This window comes from Mauremys mutica, chromosome 4, assembly GCF_020497125.1.
Source record: "Mauremys mutica isolate MM-2020 ecotype Southern chromosome 4, ASM2049712v1, whole genome shotgun sequence".
Taxonomy (NCBI): Eukaryota; Metazoa; Chordata; order Testudines; family Geoemydidae; genus Mauremys; species Mauremys mutica.
In genome coordinates this window covers 112,247,738-112,266,225 of record NC_059075.1, presented here as the reverse complement: position 1 = coordinate 112,266,225, position 18,488 = coordinate 112,247,738, and the positions used below count along the sequence as shown (strand labels likewise).

Sequence of the window (18,488 nt, the reverse complement as noted above, 5' to 3'; positions counted from 1 at the left end):
AAACAGAAGTGAACTTAATATACTGCTGTATCCACAGAACCTGATTAAAGCTAAAAGGGGAGAAAATACAATTGTGGTTTTTTCCCCCCTATATTATTTCCAATTTTTTTCCAGGTTCTCCTTCCCACCCCCTTGAGAATAAGATCATCCACAGAGGACATTCACAACTTCACTTCTAATGTCACCTCTGGAAATCTTTTCAAAGAATCTAAACTAGAAATAAATGTCATTCTGATTATTGCTATCTATCTTCAAAACTGGCTTGGGCTTATTATTTGAACACTCTTGAGGCTGAGACAGTATTTAACAGCATGTGATTAACTAGGAGGAAAAATGAAGCTGCTTCAGTGTGCATGAGAACTGTAAAAGGGGATTGACTTACAAATCTAAAGATAAAAGGAAGAGAAAACCTCAGACTCTCTGCCTGTCTCAGTCTATAAATTAATTGCTACAACTTCAATAATATCATGATAGAGCCAACTAGCACATCAGCTAGAATGTATCCAATTTTTTAAAATTATATTTTGCATAAAATTTGATAGCATATTTAGTTATGGAAAGTCTACCAGATTGTCTCTCTTCTGCTGCTGTCTATAAAAATTTGCTTTTAAGGAAAATTTGGTATAAGCTAATAGATGCTCATGATTTATATCAACTTCTGTTTATGCATAAATTAAAAGATATATACAAACCCTTATGAAAACTCAGCTTCTTAACTAAGGGAATCCAAGATGGGTGTTGTATGGCATATATGTGCGGCTTCACAGAGTAAGATCCTACAAGTCCTCTGAGTCTGACACACTTGTAAAGTAGACACACAAGGTGGGTGAGGTAATGTCTTTTATTGGACCAACTTTTGTTGGTGAGAGAGACAAGCTTTCAAGCCACTCAGGGCTCTTCTTCAGGTCCTGTCTCTCTAATATCCTGGGACTGACACTGCTACAACTATACTACATACAAAATTTGTAAAGTAACAGCCGTTTGGAGCACATACAGAATACTTAGGTTGAATCCTGCTGCCATATTTCATGGCATACACACAAAAAACTATTTCTGTATTCCAGGAATGGAAAGGCATGAAAAACAACACCCAGACAGACGTGCATCAAGATTGACAGCTAATTATGGGTAATTGTGGATGCATTAGATTATCGGTAAATGTCGATTTTACTTTTCACACACAAACTGATGAAAAATATTTTCATCATAACTGTAGTTTACAAATAGGCAAAGTAAGAAATATGCTGCTTGACAGCTTATTACAGTTTAAGGATATATACCTTGTATAGCTTGACATGTGATGTTCACAATTTTTTGTGTTAATGGTTGTAAATCTTTACTTTTTGAATCTCAAAGTCTACTGTCATTAAACAATTACTGTCTGATCCCTCCCTTAATTTCTCACAACTAAGAAAATTTGAATAGATAAAAATAAAAAATAAAAATTGATATTAACCACTGAAATTATGTAAAAAATTAAAATTGAATTCTATTAAGCCTGATTATGGGCTAAAATCTCCACTCCTGGCTGCATGGCAGATCTTGTCTCCAATATTTTGCATTTGTTTAGCGAGTCAAAACTCCCAATGAGAGATCTGTGCACACACAGTGAGCAGGTCAAAGTCAAGATGTGATGTGCAGAAAGAAGCGTCTTACTCAAGGGGGAAAACACTGTATCATTTACTTGTGAAGGCAGGATGTCGCCATTGCATCTGAAGAAGTGGGTATTTTACCCACGAAAGCTTATGCCCAAATAAAGCTGTTAGTTTTTAAGGTGCCACCGGACTCCTCCGTGTTTTTGTGAAGGCAGTGTGGACTGAAGCACTGAGCAAAAGGTAGGGTTATCCTGGTGTCTGTGTCATGTGATGAAACCTCCAGGAATAAGTCCAACCAAAATTGGCAACCTTAGCAAAAGGTTGGGAGTCTGACAGGATTTACTTCTAATTCTGAATTTGCTATTTATTTGCTGTGTGGACTGGGATAAGTTACTTCACCGGTCTGGCTCCCCAGCTGTAAAACAAAGATAACCATGTATCTCGGCTGGGAGGACTCAATGTCAGGACTTGTGGCACTGACAAGATGCAGGGGGGTGGCTGACCGTGTGGGTAATGAGCAGCCTGGGACAGACTGGATGGGGGAAAGCGGTGGCAGCAGCAAGTCAAACCCAGCAGCGCAGCTGAACCAAGGTGGCCCTTTCCCTCAACAGGAGCCATGTTCACCCCGAACTCGCTCTCTGTGGAGAGCGCTGTGACCTGCCGGGAGCTGGTCCAGGGATACCCCAGGCGGAGGAGAGGGGTGCGGGGCTGAGCTCGAGTATAGGGTGACCAGATGGCCCAGTTTTATAGGGACGGTCCTGATTCCCGGGTCTTTTTCTTATATAGGCTCCTATTACCCCCACCCCGTCCTGATTTATCACACTTGAGGTCTGGTCACCCTACTGGAGTAGCTCCGCGCAAGCGAAACCACCGGGACCCCATCTCCGCTCGGCTCACACCGAGCGCTCTCACCCTCTGCACAACTCTGACCCAGCGCTCGGCTCACCCGCGGGAACGGCCAGCCCGGCGCGCGCGAGGCTGCACCAGCGGCAGCGCGTGCCAGGGCCGAAGGCGCGCGCGCGGGGCGCTCTGTGCGCATGCGCCGCGCTCTGACCTGCGAAGGCGGCGGCCTCGTCCGCGCTCGGCAGGGACTCGGCTTCCATCTCGATGTGTTCGGCATCCGCCGCCATCACGGTCACCGCCGTCACTTGCGCCGCTGCCTCCTCCTCCTCGGGCGCCGCCTCCAAGCCCGCCGCCTCCGCCCGCTGGTGCTCGGATCCTTCCGCGGCCGCCGCTGCGGCCACCGCCGCCGCAGCTACCGCCGCCGCCTCGGCCAAGCCCAGCTGCTTCGCCGCCGAGTCCGAGTCCTCCATCCGAGCCCGCCCGAGGCGGCGGTAGCCGGGGACCGAGAGGAGCCGAGCCCGGCCCGAGCGGGCTCGAGCCCTCTCCGATCTCACACGAGCCCGATTCTCAGCTCCCCGGGCGGGGCGCGGCGCTACCCCAGACTGATCCGAGTTTCCCCGAGCGATCCCGAGTCCTTCCGAAAATAGCCGAGCACTGCCGAGAGCGAGCAGCCGAACTGTACAGTGTCGGCTCCGAGCCTGACCGAGTGGCCCCGAGTCCCTCCGAGCTCGCCCGAGTGCCGCTCCAGGCGAAGGAGCTGAGCTCCACTCAATCCCCTGCCCCTCCCGGGTGACCCGAATGCGGACCGACCCGGGCACCCGAGGGGAACCGAACCCCTGCGAGTCCTCGCCCGTCTCACCCGAGCGTCGCCCGACCAGCAATCCCAGCCGGGTGGGGGGAGGGACCCGAACCTGCCCGAGGAGATCGGAGGCTAGAGCCGATTAGAGTCGAGCCTGCCCGAGTCCTCCCAGCTCGTCCCCATGGCAGCGGGGAGCCGAGCCGAGCCGAGCCCCCTCCGATCTCACCCGAGCGGCCGGGCTGGCCGGGGAGCCGAACGGACAGCGCCCGAGTCAGCCCGAAGCAGAACGAACCCGGCCGAGCGCGCGGGACGCCCGAAGGCCGCGGGGCTGAAGGGGAAGTGGCGGGCTCCTCTCCGCCCTCACAGCGCGCGAGAATAAGCGGCAATGGCCGAAGGCGCCCGAAGCCCCAGTGGCGCACGGGATGCCGGGATGCTGGAGGACCGAGGGGGGAGACGGGGGAGGATATGGCTGCTGTTAGGAGAGGTGAGTGGACGCGTTGCCATCGTTACCGCGAGCTCCGTGTCCGATGGGTCGGGGGTGACGGTTCCCAGCCAGACGGGGGGGGGGGGTAGTGAGGGGTTGCCCCTGCGGGATGATGGGTCGCGTCCCGCTGTTGCAGCGTTGCCATGGTTACGTGACAATCAACGCCAGCCGGCGCGCGGCACCCGGGGGCGATGAGGGTTATTACCGCGGACGGTGCGGTACCGTTCACTGCACGGCGGCGACGGGCTGGGGTGGGCCCCGGAGGGGAGGGGGCAGCGCTGGTCAGTGTGAAACTTAAACGGGTGGAGAAATCGGGTGGCCCCGTAACAAGCCGCAACGAGCGTTCAGACGGGAAGGGAATGTGAAGCGATTCCGGAGTCAGCCCCGGGATCTCGCGGGGCGGGGGGGCAGAAGGAGGGTCACTGCGACCTCCCTTCCAGGAGAGACAGGCTGAGTGAGCCCTGGCTCGCTCCCTCGCTCACGGAACAGCCCCGCAGGCCCCTCTCCTGCACTTCGACCCCTGAGCAAGCCTTGCCTACAGCCGGCTATCGGAAAGCGGGGGGGGTCCGGGGTGATCAGTGCCTGAGGGGAGCCGCTGGGCGGGGGACTCAGAGGAGAAAGGTGTCCGGGAGATGGGGGGTGATGGGTGTCTAGGGGGTTCAGGGAGCTGCGTGTCTGGCCAAAGGATGCAGGGCACTAAGAAGAGGGCTGTTGTGTGTCTGGGGGGAGCTCAGGGGATGCAGGGGACTGAGGAGAGAGAGATGGTGGGTGTCTAAGGGGACAGTGGGTGGTGAGTATCTGGAAGAGGCAGGGGTTAGCTGGTGTCTGGAAGAGATGGAGAGAAAGGGGTGCCCCGGTTCATTCTCACCAGTCCCCAGTGCATACCCCTGTTGTGAGTACCAGATGGCTGTAAAGGCACAACCAGAATTTTATTGAGGGGGCCCAGGAGGGGCTCACTGCATATGGGGTTCCCCTCCTTCACATTGCCCTGACCTCTTTCCCCTTCCCTCCCACGCCCGCCTTTCTCTAGGAGAGACCTGGAGTGGTGTGGACTCCCTTCTCCACACCAGGGAGACCTAGACCAGTGGGAACTTTTGTTGTGCCCCTTGCCCGCCTGCTTCTGACTTTTACTTGCTGAACTTAGCTAGACTGTTTGGAGCCAGAGGCTCCATGCTCTGCACTGCTGCATCCCAAGCCTCAGCAAAGGGGACAGGTTGGCTTTGCCTCCCTCGCCTCATACTGCTGCCTAGAGCTGCATGTGAGGAGCAACTGGAGGTGACAAGCGCCTCCAACGTCTGCCCTTCGGCTGTGTGCAGCCTCCCACCTCAGGGTAGGGACTGCCTGGTGTGCCTCCCTCTGACCTGTTCAAATCTATGCAAGCTACATCCTTTCACCACTTGCAGAGGGCCTTGCCTCTTGCTTACAACCACAGCTGGGCAGGAAATAGTTTTCCTGTCCCAGGAAATTTTTGAGACACTGAAAAATGTTCCCACCCCAAATTGGACCAACATCTTAAACTGTTATGAACCAAACCATACCCCCCCCCCCTTCCATTTCAATTGGGGTAAATCAAAACATTTTGATGTTGACCATTTTTACTTTTTTGCTTTTCTAACTAAAAACTCCTTTAGAACCAGAAAACTGGAATTTTTTGTTTAAAAAATTATATGTTTAGGCCATTTGGATTTTTTCAACTTTTTGGAGTCAAGAAATTCATCAAAACCAACCATTTTCCCACAGACAGTTTCAGTTTTGACTAATCAGCATTTTCCAATAAAAAAATTTAGTTGAAAAATTCCCCAGTCAGCTCTACTAATGTTATCACTGAATTCAGCCTAGGGATGTGCTTGGTAGGCTCAGATGCTGCACTAGTGGTGAATCTATCCCAGTAAACATAACTGAATTGTCAGTATCCTGACTAGCTTGTCATGCTTTCTTTGAGTTCTTCTGGCAACATGAATAACACAGCATGGATATTTTGTTTAATTTGTTCTCTGTGTGGGATACTCTATAACAGAGGTGGGCAAACTACGGCCCGCGGGCAACATCCGGCCCATGGGACCATCCTGTCCGGCCGTTGAGCTCCCGGCCAGGTAGGTTAGCCCCAGCCCCTCCCTTGCTGTCCCCCCTCCCCCACAGCCATGCCACTACGTGGGCAGCGCTCTGGGTGGCGGGGTTGCGCGCTCCTGCCGAGCAGCGCAGCAGCGTGTCTGGCTCCGGCTGGGCGGCGCGGCTGCCAAACATGCTGCTCTGAGCGGCATGATAAGGGGGCTGGGGGGTCCCAGGGGGCAGTCAGGGGAGAGGAAGCAGGGGGCGGTTGAATGGGGCGGAGGTTCTGGGCGGTAGTCAGGGGATGGGGGAGTTGGATAAGCGTGAGAGTCCCGGGGGGCCTGTCGGGGCAGGGGTGTGAATAGGGGCAGGGGATGGGGAACGGGGGGGAGGGGGTTGGATAGGTGTAGGAGTCCGGGGGGGGGGGCTGTCAGGGGGCAGGGGTGTGGATAGGGGCAGGGGACGGGTGGGGTGGATAGGCATGGGAGTCCCGGGGAGCCTGTCAGGGGGTGGGGATATAGATAGGGATCAGGGCAATCGGGACTGGGAGCAGGGGGGTTGGATCGGGGGTGGGGGTGTGGATAGGGGGCAGGACAGTCAGGGGGCAGGAGGGGTTGGATGGCGGGGGGTCCCAGGTGGTGGTTAGGGCTGCGGGGTCCTGAGAGGGGTGGTTAGGGGACAAGGAGCAGGGGGGTTGGATGTCGGGAGCTCTGAGGGGGGCAGGAAGTGGGAGGAGGTGGGGGCCAGGCTGTTTGGGGGGCACAGCCTTCCCTACCGGGCCCTCCATACAGTTTTGCAACCCCAATGTGGCCCTTGGGCCAAAAAGTTTGCCCACCCCTGCTCTATAACATATAATGAGATAAAGCAAGGGAAAGAGATGCTGCACCAGTGAACTAGCTGTAACTGGGATGAATGCATTATTAACTATCAGTCAGTAAAGTTTTGTCCCATGCCATACATTTCGTAACTGGCAAAACTCTCCTTGACTTCAGTAGTAGCAGAATTTGCTTATTACAGCATTCCTGGCTACTTTTAGAGTGAGTTAAAACAACATAATACTGATTTCATTATTTTAATTTAATATGAATAAAAGAAATGTAAACAGTTACACCCAGCCTCCCAACTGACCTTTGCTGAGTGGGGCATCCTTCATTTTGATTAGTAACGATATTTTATACTTATATTAGCACCTTCCTGATGAGTATTTCAAAGCACTTGACAAACACTAATGAATGAAGCATCTCAATACTTTTGTGACATAGGTAAATTATCTTCATTTTACATATGTGGAAACAAGTACAAAGGACCAGATATTGCTGTGTATCAGTTTAAATCCAGAAGGACTCTTCTCAAATAAGTAGAGTTTCCCTTGATTTAGAGTGGTGTAACTGAGAGGAGATTTTGACCCAGAGACAGTACGTGGCTTGTCCAAAGTGACATGACATAAGTTGATAAGTTAGCTAGAAATAGAACCCAGGACTCCTGGCTCCTCTTCTGATGGCATACTTCTATACTAGCAAAAGTAGGATCTGTATTATAGCAGCTGCTAACAACGGTGCAGCTGGATGAGTGCTAAGCTGCTAGTAGATCCGGTTACACCTGCTATTCTCTCACTGTTGTAAGTACTTCGTTAAAAAAAGCCTAATAATGTTCTTTTAATAACATTGCAAAGTCAAGCACTCAGAAGTGGGAAATGCCAGTTTTAAGGATGGTCATGCAACCTTAATTCAGCTCCCTTGTGCATATGCATTATGATACAGTATTTAATTACATGATCACATACTATTTTTTCTTATAGTATTGCCACAGCTTCCCAGAGTGTGCTTAGTCATTCTGTGGGGATGGTGCATGTGCAGTCCAATCATACATGGGAGCTGCCAGGGGCTGGAGCATGTGCAATACAAACAAAATCTGTGGAGAATTTAATAGCCAATGTCTAAGAAGACTCAGCTGATTATGTGTGAACTGAGATTTTTCAGTGACTCATAACTTGGTCCTAGTTGGGTGTTTTTTTCACAGCAACAACAAAAGGCACATTCCTGACAGCAGGTGACCCCCTGTCAAATGTCCAGTCCCAATCCAAAGCAAGGAGATGTGAAAGCTTCTTAAAAAATGAGAATAATCTTACAACCAGTTCATTAACATGGGCAACATGAATTTTTCAATGCTCTCATTCTCCAAAACAACTGAACCATTTTAGCTGACAGTTTAAAAAAAAATAATTCAGTTTGAGGTAGATGCCTGGCATGAAAAATTTCAACCTGAATGGTTTAAGTTTGGCAAAGATATAAGTAAGTGAAAACAGGGTCTTATAATGGGAAGTGTTGGGCAAACCTATAGGCATTGCTACCTGCACCACCTATAATACATTTTTGGCATCAGAAATGCTGAATCCTGAAACAGATTTGTAGAAAATGGGCCAAATTCTGTCTTCAAATATGCATACACACAGTGCTCTTTAAGAAAATTTGGCAGGGGCTACATTTAAAAAAAACTCACTTGTTTGGAACAGACTTTATGGGCCTGGTTCTGTATTTGTTCAGTATATCAAACTCCCAGTAAAATCACTGGGATTCTGCTCATGGGGTATCTGCATGATCCAGCACTAGGGGCACAATTTTCAAAACTTTTCTAAGACGCACATGCAGCTCAAGCATATGTACATGCAAATAGGCCCTCAGAACCATGCTCCTAAGAGCCCACTCGTATATATGAATGTAAGATTTGCACCATGTTTGTATCCTTTCTTGAAAACTGGAGTTAATGAGCCAGATTCATCCCTGCTATAAACCCATTGTCTTCACTGGAGTTACATCAAAGATAGAGTCGGCCCATATTTAATCATCGTTATTTAGGCCGTTGAAAGCAAAGTGATCTTGCACTTGGCAGTCTAAACTAATTTAGAATAATTGAAAATTAGATGTCAAGTTTCATAATGGAGTGGATATGTTATTACTAGATTACGAATTACTATATAATTACAATACTTGTCTCACAAGTGTGTGCTGTCAGGCATAAGCAATTAATGTTGGTGAAATGTACTGAGATTCTATAGATGCTAAGTAGGATTATCAGATATTATATCATTTGTCCTTGGTACAAATGTAGGAATATGGTTAATGCCTACTTGTGGGCTAATGACAATGGTATACGGTTTTGTGTTTAGAGCAGAGAACTGGGAATCAGCGTTCTGGGTTCTATACTCAGCTCTTTCACTGACTCACTGTGTGATCTTTGGGCAAAAAATTGTACTGCTTTATCTAGCCCAGTATAATTAAAGTAATACAACCTCTGTAGTATGGAGTCAGTTATAGAAGTGTGTGACCAGAGTCCCAGGGGAGCCACACGGAGGTTACTCAATTAGGGTGAACTGCAAAGAATGGGGCAGACAATCCCCAAAGCTGGTGGATAGTCCAATACTTAGATTTACCAAGTCAGCACAAAACCGCTTCTATAATACTTTATGGTTACTCAGAAGCCAACAACACAGTTTTCTTAAAGTAACCCAGCCTTAGGCCTCCACCCAGACACCCAAGTCAAATATGATGAAGATTACTGAAAATCTTATTAATCATATAATAAAGTTCTACCAATCCCAAAGGATCAGACATGTTGTCTCCCAGGTTAATGAATATTTCAGATCTTACCCAAATACATGTTTACAGCCAATTCTTATTAACTAACCTAAAATTTATTAAAAAAGAAAAGAGAGAGAGTATTGGGTAAAAGATCAGTATGCATACAGACATGAGTACAGTTCTGAGATCAGATTCTTAATAGAGATGGTGAGCTTTGTAGCTGCAAAGAATTAGTCCAAGGCTATAGTCCTATGTCCATATTCAGGGTGATCCAGATGGGACTCTCGAGATCTCAGTCTTGGGACTTAAGCTTCCCCTGCATGAAGCATCAAGCAGATCTGAGATAAAAAGGATCAGGACCCAAGACATTTTTATATAGTACCAGGCCTTCTTTTGATAGCTCGGAGTCCTTAGGTGAACAATAGGCAATCATGGAGACTTTGAAGTAGATCTATTTCCTAAGCATCACCGGTAATTAGCTACATGGATTAACATAAGGCAGTTGCCTGTTTTCCACCATTCACAGGTGATTTGCTATACATTTCAAAGAGAGATGAATACAGTGATATCACTATGTTTACAATTCATTTAAATATTTCCTTTTGATGTCTGAATTAACAGAATACAGCATAGACAGGAACTCTTGATTACATTGTTAACCTCTAACAATATATATGTAAACACACAAAAACACAAACATTATCTACCAATATGTCCCTAAAAGTTGAATCTGGGTCAAGTATCCTGCAAGCTGCTAAACCCTTTCTGGCCATGCGTCATACGGTGTATCTTAGGCTTGTTTACAGATGGAATTCCAGAATAAGAGCTATCGCTATTCCAGAATAAGGGTATCCACACATGGAGTTATTGCACTTTAAATTAACACTCTACCTTAAGATGAAACAAGTTTAAAGTGTAGACAAGCCCTTTTTCCTGTTTGGGGAGTAAGCGATCCACATTAGAGGTTATTCTGGTATAACTATTTTCGTAAGAAATCACACCCTTAACTGACATATTTATATCAATAAAAAATTTGCATGTAGCCCAGTCCTTAGGCCCCGATCCTGCAAAGACTTCCACATTAGCTTAACTTTACATGTTGTAAGTAGTCCCCATTGAAGTCGATGTGTAAAATTAAGCAGCAGAGGCATAAATCTTTGCAGGATGAGTGCCTTAATCACAAAGCGCCTTCGTTTTGCCTTCTTAAAAATGGGGCTAATACTCGAGAGATTCTCAATTCTGTATGTACCTATGGAGTGCTAAGAGGGATAACAATGGACAGGTGAGCTTTCATTAGGTCAATACTGCCACACTTCAAGAACATTTAAAATTGTCTTTTACAGGGAAGTTAGATTAGACACTTTCAGAAGAATTATTGCTTGGCTCATATATTTCTTTTTTTTTAATTGCATTGTGTTAAGGATTTATCTGGGCTTTCAATGATTGGTTGTAAGGAGAGTGGTTAGAAGGAAGTATCATTTGAAATGGGGATAGGGGCAACATTGTGGTGGTTGGGGCCGTGGGTTTGACTTAAACAACCTTTGGTTGTAATTTAACAACAGATGACATATTCTGATTCCCCCGCATGCTTCCCTGGTTCTTGTACAGTTCAGAAACGGAAATGTCATCAGCTGATTCATAATGAGTGCTGTGAAGGTACAGATACACAATAGTATTTAGTATCTATGTAGTGCTTAAAGTTTTCAAAGAGATGTACACACCAGAAAAGGTGGGTTCTCTCCAAGAAGGTTTCACAGAATGACTTTAGGGTTAATGTATCCTAAAACAAGTTATTTTCTAAATCTGAAGTAGTTGATGTGGAAAAATTTCAGTCATTTGTACATTTTGCAACATTGTTGGTAGCAAAAATGTAGGCTGATTTTCTCCTAATTATTCCTTATTTTCCCTCCGATGGCAGGAAGAACTTCATCAGTTGTATCCTTTTGGACATCCCATCCCTTGCACTTGGGGATGACATGCAAGATCGCTGTCTAATAAGTTTGCACAATATTTATATTAGCATAGTTTTCACTGGTATCCTTTTCTGTGTGGCATCAACCATCAACACCATCTGTCTGAGCTACTATTGGTAGGTGATAGCTTCTAAAGGTATGTCTTCACAGCAGAGTTATCCCAGGCTTCTATTTGGGTATTGCTGCTATCCCAGCACCCATACACACATGAAGCCCTCTTGCATGAATATACTGGGCTAGCTGGCTGGTCTGGTGCTATAGGCTGACTGTCAGGTTCTGCTTTCACTGGTACTGGTAACCCACCCATTTTGCAATCAAGGCGCAGGCTAAACCAGTCAAATGCCAATAGTCCGACTCCGCTGATGCTTTCCCCAAATTCTCTCTCCCCCATGTGTTGAAAAGGACAGACAAGTTCTCTTACAGTTTACTGGGAAAGAATCATAGAGTGGGTCAGCTTACAGCAATGCTAAGAACCATGGGCTATGCCCCTAGAAGTCCTAGCAACACATGAATCAGTATGGAGCAGTAACTCAGGTATGGTTTTGCAATGTGGCTGCTCACATCCAGGGTAGGTTAAGCCAGGGGCTGTTCATCTGAATGAAGACATACCCTAACTCAGTGATGTGTAGAGGAGTAATGGAAAGAGAGTTGAAACAAAAAACAGTCACCATAGATCCATGGTCTTTAGAGGTGTATGTGGGAGATTAGAGGAGAAGGAGGGAGTGACTGGTTGGTCCATACTAACAATCTAAACAATTAGGTTTGTAGACTAAGCCACATGAAATCCGTGCAGCACACACCCTTGAGATTTGACATTACATAGCTGACAAGAGGCACCAAAAGAGCATTGTAGCACACTCTTTGTCTCTCTTTCCTCTCTGGTTAATTCCTGGTGCTCCACCCTCCCTCCCCTTGCCCCCCACATCCCCAGGGTAACCTCCTAAGAAAAGAGACAGACACCTTATTCTTCAAAGACTTCTGCTACTGGAATTTCTCCAGCATTTTTTGCTCCACCTTCCTTCAACCAGAAAAACAGGAAAACCAAGTTCTGCCTCGTTAAAATTAACAGGCTTACATGCTTGGGAACTGGACTACGCCCAGGACTTGCAGGTTTTCTCATCCAAAACTGGGTGGGCACCAACGCTAAAATAATTTGTATGTTAACTTAATATCATCTTAAACCTGGGGGACAATAGAACTAAATGGTCTCTAAAAATCCGTGCCAAATTCTCTTAGTTGAAATAGGTGCAGCTCCATGACAGCAGCAGAGATTTTGGCACCTGTATTTTACTGAAGGCATTGTCAGCATTTGAAATGTAGATCACATTTGGCTCCTGTGGTTTTCCCCCCTTTAAACAATGCATAATAAACAAATGAAACAGACTACCAAGGAAATACAAATGAAATACATGCTTGCTGGCTAGAAGACTCCCCAGCATACACACTCTTGTAATATTGATCTATGGAAAATTGGTGAGAAAGGCTGATCCAGAGGTTAGGGCACTAGCCAAGGATTTAAGAGGCCTGGATTCAAGATCCTGTTCTACCATGGTCTACCACAGACTTCCTGCACGACCTTGTGCAAATCACTATTTGCCTAGTGCATCAGTTCCTCAGCTGTAAAATTAGGAATAATAGGGTTCACCAAGGTGTTGTGAGGATAATACTCTAAAGATTGTGAGGTGCTCAGATACTATGCTAATGAGGGCCATTTTAGCTAGAACTACATATTAAAACAGGCAAGAAACCAAAAAGCTATTGTCCAAATTCATAGTATTTGGAACCTCAACTGATTTTAGGTATTTCCATTATATCAACAACCTTGGTATCTTAAGTGCCAATATAAACATGTACATGCATAGATTGCTATGGAAAATAAGGGATAGTAACATTTTGACATTAATATGCTGTGACCGATCGTTTATAAAATAGATTGACTGCATTACTGTTAAAGATCCTTAATAACATTCGTCAGCTGTCATCTGTTCCCTTACAGATCCTGTTCTATTTAAATGGATTTTATTACATCTTTTATTTCTTGGCAACGCTTCTAATGATTATTTATAAAAGTAAGTTACTTTATACATACTCTAAACACAAAACTCAATGTGTGCATGTTATATTGTGATGACTTGATGGTCTTAGTGGTTTTGGTTTGGTTACTCTTTGTTATTCAACAGGTCAAGTTTTCAGTTATCCGGATAATTACTTGGCTCTTGATCTTGCGCTGCTGTTCATTATGGCCATTCTAGAAGCAATCCGATTATACTTGGGTATGTTGATCTTAATTATCATTGTACACTTTAAGATGGAATGTTTGCCTCATAGTCTTTACACATTAATCATGTTATGAATGTGGATTTCAAAACTTGTTGATTTAGCAACGTAACCAATTATTTTACAGACTGTTAAACATGTATGTTGTTAAACAATGATTGATTGATCTGTATTGCCAGAAGGGCAAATGATAATAGTTATATATTGGTTAAATATAATGTTTAAGTACCACTAAAAAGGGACAGATTCACAGATAACAAGAACTGCTGGAAATGTAACACTCGAGTACTGCTGTGCTATTTATGTATGTTGTGGGAGAGAATAAAGTTCAAAACACAGAGGCCCTGATTCTACTGAAGGGCTCCTTTACACCACTCCAGCAACAGAAAAACAGTCCAGTGGCTGGAAATAGTGCCCAGGGATTACCCAGTACAGAAGATTTAATTGAGCAACCTAGAGCTGCCACTATTGGTCCACATCCCTCCTTCTTGCAGCCCTCATTTCTTCCAGCACTACACTTGGAGGGCAGGGTATGAGGCAGGAGGGACTCTCACCTTGACTGTGGTCCCTTTGCATTGGGTTAATGGGCTAGAGTGGCATAAAGGGACATATAAGCCTTGGTTCCAACTCCCACTGTAGGCATTACTGAGTCAGTCCAAAGGGTTGTGTGTGTTTGTTGGGGTTGGGGATTCTTTTTTTTTATATGCCAGGTGTTCTTGAGACATTTATACCAGCACACACCATGGGCTGCTGCTGAATTCAGCTAGGTTACATCAGGGATGAATTTAGCTTATTGTCTTCATTTTATAGTTAAAATGTGCCTAAAAGTAAATTCTCTGTATGCTCAGAGCCTGTTCGATGAAAATATTTTATAAATAGAAAAATAGGTTCCAAGTCTGAGTCAATTAAAAAATGAATAACAAACCTATTGACCCTAAAACTGGCTTGGACATAAGGTACAAAATTTTAACAAAGATGCTTAACAATTGGAACAGATGACTAAGAGATGTGATATATTCTCCATTACTTGAAATATTAAAATCATATTTGGATCTCTTTATAAAAAGGTACACCCTAGTTCAGTGGTTCTCAAACTTTTTTTTCCATGTACCACTTGAAAATTGCTGAGGGTCTCGGCGGACCACTTAATGATCTTTCCAAATGTTGTTTATACTGTTAGCTAACTATTGTAAAGCGCTTTGCATAAAAGCGCTATATATAAAAAAAACCTTAATAATAATTAACTTTTTTTGTTCTACAAATAAAAGCACACAACTCATATTTTAATATCAGGAGTCTTACCTTTCTAATGTGATGGATGTGCCCTCTCTCCCTTGCTGCAGCAGCCCCCGAGCTGTGGCTGAGAAGGGGGGGGGTCTCCCCCTCCACAGCACCCATAGAGCTGAGGTTGGGAAGGAGGGCTGTCTCTCCTCAGCAGCCACAGCCCTGGAGCTGGGGAAAGTTGCCTCTTTCTCTGGCCGCCGCAGCCCTGCACATCCCTAATTCCCCCCACCCCCTCTTCTTACCCCACTGCCCCCTCCCACCTACCCCCTATTCCCCTCAAGGCCACCACCTCACCTTACATGTGCGTCTTCTCCAGGGTCCAAGCACCTAATTAGTGGAGCCACGCCTGCACAGCTCCGCTAATTAGGTGGGTGGCCCTTCATTCTCTTGTGTGAGGCCACCCAGGCACGCACCTTAGAGGGAACTATCCGCGGATCACCTGAATGGAGCTCACGGACCAGTGGTGGTCTGTGGACCACTATTTGAGAACCTCTGCTCTAGTCAACAAGTTGTCAGGCTAGATGCAGGAACCATGTGGTGAAATTTAATGGCCTTTCAAGCAACAGGCCAGACTAGATGATCATAATGATCACATCTAACTTTAAAATCTATTAATCTGGGGGAAATAATGTAGGAGTTGTGCTTACAGCTTGTCTACATGTGCTGCGTGGATTTTCCACACCCCTGAGTGATGTAGTTATACCGACATAAGTCTGTAGTGTAGACCAAGTCTTAGAGTACCGGTAGATTGTCTTTTCTCCAAACTACCATCCTGATCAGTGTTGAAATGACCGTGCTCATCTGTCTTTCGATTTGTTCTTAAGCTTACAGACAATGGCCTCGATTCAGGAAGGCATTTAATCATGTGCTTGACTTTAAGCATGTACTTAAGTCCTATAGACTTCAAAGAGTCTTAAGCATGTACTTACAGTTAAGCATGTGTTTAAGTGCCCTTACTGAACAGGGCTGCTCTCCAAGACATTGTCCCTGTAAACAGTCAAAGATTCATGTAACCTTTTTGTTTCCTCAAGGTACAAAGGGTAACCTGACAGAAGAAGAGGTTCCACTAGGGGTCAGTCTCGTGATTACTGTTGGCAGCATAATGTTGTCTGTCTACTTCCTGGTGTGGGAGACTTACGTGCTAAAAGCAGATGTCATTATTAATGCTATTCTTCTTTTTACGTATGGACTTGAGGGACTACTACAGATTATAGCCATTGCTGCATTTGTCAGCTAAATCTCTGCTGTTCAGAGTTGTAAGGTACATCTGCTTCCAACATTTCTTCAGTAAACAGCCAACATGCATCTTTAAAGTCTAAAAGTATTTGGTTTCACTTTCTCCAGTGTAAAATACTGGGAAGAAACTCATCCTTATATTACAGGATTTAATATAGCCCTACTCCAGCACAGCCCCCCATGAATAACCAGCTAAAATATCCTGTACGGTAGCTCCGTTCCACTGTTTGACTAAGTTCATTTAGTGGCAATGGCCCTGCTTCAGGAAAACACTTAAGCACATGCTCCGCTTTAAGTCTGAGTAATTCCATTGCAGTCAATGGGAGTGCTTCTGGGCTTAAAGTTACACACATAATCAAGCGTATTCCTGCACTGGGTCCATGTACTGACCTGCTATGCCTAAAGATGTACATGTGTATTTAATCAAAATTCTGCATCAGATATTTGTATCCAAATTAGAACAAATATAAACCAGCATATTACTCTAGTTGTATGTTGGTGCAATGCCCAGGGCCGGCTCCAGGGTTTTTGCCACCCCAAGCAGCAAAAAAAAAAAAAAAGAAAAAGTCGGGATCGGCAGCAGCTCCACCGCACCGCTTTCTTCTTCAGCGGCAGTTCAGCGGCAGGTCCTTCCCTCCAAGAGGGACCCGCCGCCGAAGAACCCAACTTGCCGCCCCTTCCCCCTGGCCACCCCAAGCACCTGCTTGCTGAGCTGGTGCCTGGAGCCAGCCCTGGCAATGCCATTGATTTTAATGAAATCACACTAGCATAAAACTGGAGTAATGCAGAGGAGAATCCAGCCCTGTCTATATTAAAAGAAAATACTGTGGGCTCAATTCGGCACTACCAGGTACAGGGTTGTATTTGAGGGCAGAATTTTGTCCTGTTGTCCTTATTCTGATCTCACTTGTGCCTTTTACACCTTCGTAACTGACTTCAGTGGAGTTATTCTGATTGATACCAGTGTGTGAGAGCCGAATCAAGTCTCCTATATGCACAAGGGAACTGTGTTACAGCTGTTGTGGAAACTACAGGTCCTACCACTCCTCATTTCCACTAAGGCCACATCTCTGCTTTGGCAATGTAAAATTAAAAAGCTTTAAAATGGGCATGAATGTTACGTCCCCTTTGTACTACCTGAGCAGTGTAGAATGGCCTTTTTATAAATAAGAATTAGGCCTTGATTTTTCCTTTTGAAAGATCAGCTTTAATGTTGTGTAAGGTTTTTATCGTCTCTATATGATGTATCTATTTTTATACCTTTCCTTTCCTGTTCGGTTAAATCACTATTTTAAAATCTGTTTGACTAAATGCAAGCTAAGATTTTGCAGATGACCATGGGTTTTTGTAACAGTGTCATCATTGGGGTTTTTTGTACACAATTATAGCCTTCATATTCATATGTTTTATTTTTGTATCAATTTAAAAAAATAAAGAATTCATTACACCCTAATTCTGTTTGCAGGTGCAAAATATTTTGGACCAGCTTCTGGGGTATGGCTAAGCTGCACAGAGCACAAGATAGGAAGGTTAGGCAGAGTGTGCGGACAGGACTCCTTTGATTTTGCTGCTTCTATGTGCAGGCCAGTTCTCCTGTACACTGGGAGAGCATCCTGAGGTCTGCTTTAATTTACACCAGGCTGCAGTAACTGCAGGGGGCTGAAAAATGCAGCCAGGGAGTGGTGTTGTCTGGTAGTGGCACAGCCACACACCCTTTCCCCTGCTCTGATGGCAGCAGGGGGGGCAGTGATGTAAGAGCCCATGTGGCAGCACTGTGCCACCAAAGGATCAATCTTAAAGTAGGGAAATTGTCCATGAGCTAGTTAACATCTGCTTCAGAGCCAGATTATATCTACAGTGTAACTAACGTCAAAATCTGCATTTCTCCAGGCAAATCTCCTGAGGATGAAATCTTGGCCCTATTAAAGCCAATGGCAAAATTTCCCATTGATTTCAGTAGGGTCAGGATTTCACCCCAAAGTCAATGCGAGGACTATGGAAGTGCGTCCTAAGAGGCAGCAGATAAACTGAGTGACTGAATGCTTTCATGCTTAATCTGCATAAGTCAAATGGCAATCCTTTTGTTCTTCTACTTTTGCCTGGCATAATGGAATCTGCCCTGTCATACATTTTCTATTAATAAAGCAAAATGCACAACCTATAACACTGTTTCACCCACCCTACGCATGATGAAAACATACCATGCATATTTATACTTTGTTTTATTGTATGTGCGTAAATAAATGCATGTTCATTTCCTGGTATTTACTTATGCCCATCTCAGGCAAAGGTAGAAATATAGGGGCCCTTAACAGAATCCAAAGGAAAAACGATGTAAACAAAAGCACAGTTACTTGATTGTCTATATTA

The 18,488-nt window shown here is 45.4% G+C and overlaps 2 protein-coding genes and 1 long non-coding RNA gene across 4 annotated transcripts in view; 1 reads left to right on the top strand and 2 right to left on the bottom strand.

The window, feature by feature from the left end:
- The window catches only part of DEAF1 (DEAF1 transcription factor), a 43,173-nt gene extending 39,722 nt beyond the window's left edge, over positions 1–3,451 (bottom strand). For both annotated transcript variants that reach the window (XM_045012692.1, XM_045012693.1), the window contains exon 1: positions 2,650–3,451. In XM_045012692.1, the coding sequence (XP_044868627.1) occupies positions 2,650–2,908 (259 nt within the window). In that variant the 5' untranslated portion in view covers positions 2,909–3,451. The remainder of the gene's footprint in view (positions 1–2,649) is intronic.
- A 111-nt stretch (positions 3,452–3,562) lies between these two features.
- Positions 3,563–16,725, top strand: TMEM80 (transmembrane protein 80). The gene is made up of 5 exons (XM_045012694.1): positions 3,563–3,721; positions 11,267–11,283; positions 13,297–13,390; positions 13,502–13,594; positions 15,914–16,725. Exons 1-5 carry the CDS (start codon positions 3,703–3,705, stop codon positions 16,117–16,119), a joined length of 429 nt encoding a protein of 142 aa, XP_044868629.1. The 5' UTR covers positions 3,563–3,702; the 3' UTR covers positions 16,120–16,725.
- Positions 9,490–18,488, bottom strand: part of LOC123368140 — a 31,023-nt gene continuing 22,024 nt past the window's right edge. Inside the window, exon 3 of the long non-coding RNA XR_006578701.1 lies at positions 9,490–9,686. This is a non-coding gene — a long non-coding RNA (uncharacterized LOC123368140). The remainder of the gene's footprint in view (positions 9,687–18,488) is intronic.

What these genes read in the sequence shown, in the direction of transcription:
- TMEM80 (XM_045012694.1), top strand. An exon ending in TCTAATGATTATTTATAAAA is followed by an intron (nt 13,391 to 13,501) that starts GTAAGTTACTTT and finishes GTTATTCAACAG; the next exon opens with GTCAAGTTTTCAGTTATCCG. An exon ending in AGCAATCCGATTATACTTGG is followed by an intron (nt 13,595 to 15,913) that starts GTATGTTGATCT and finishes TGTTTCCTCAAG; the next exon opens with GTACAAAGGGTAACCTGACA.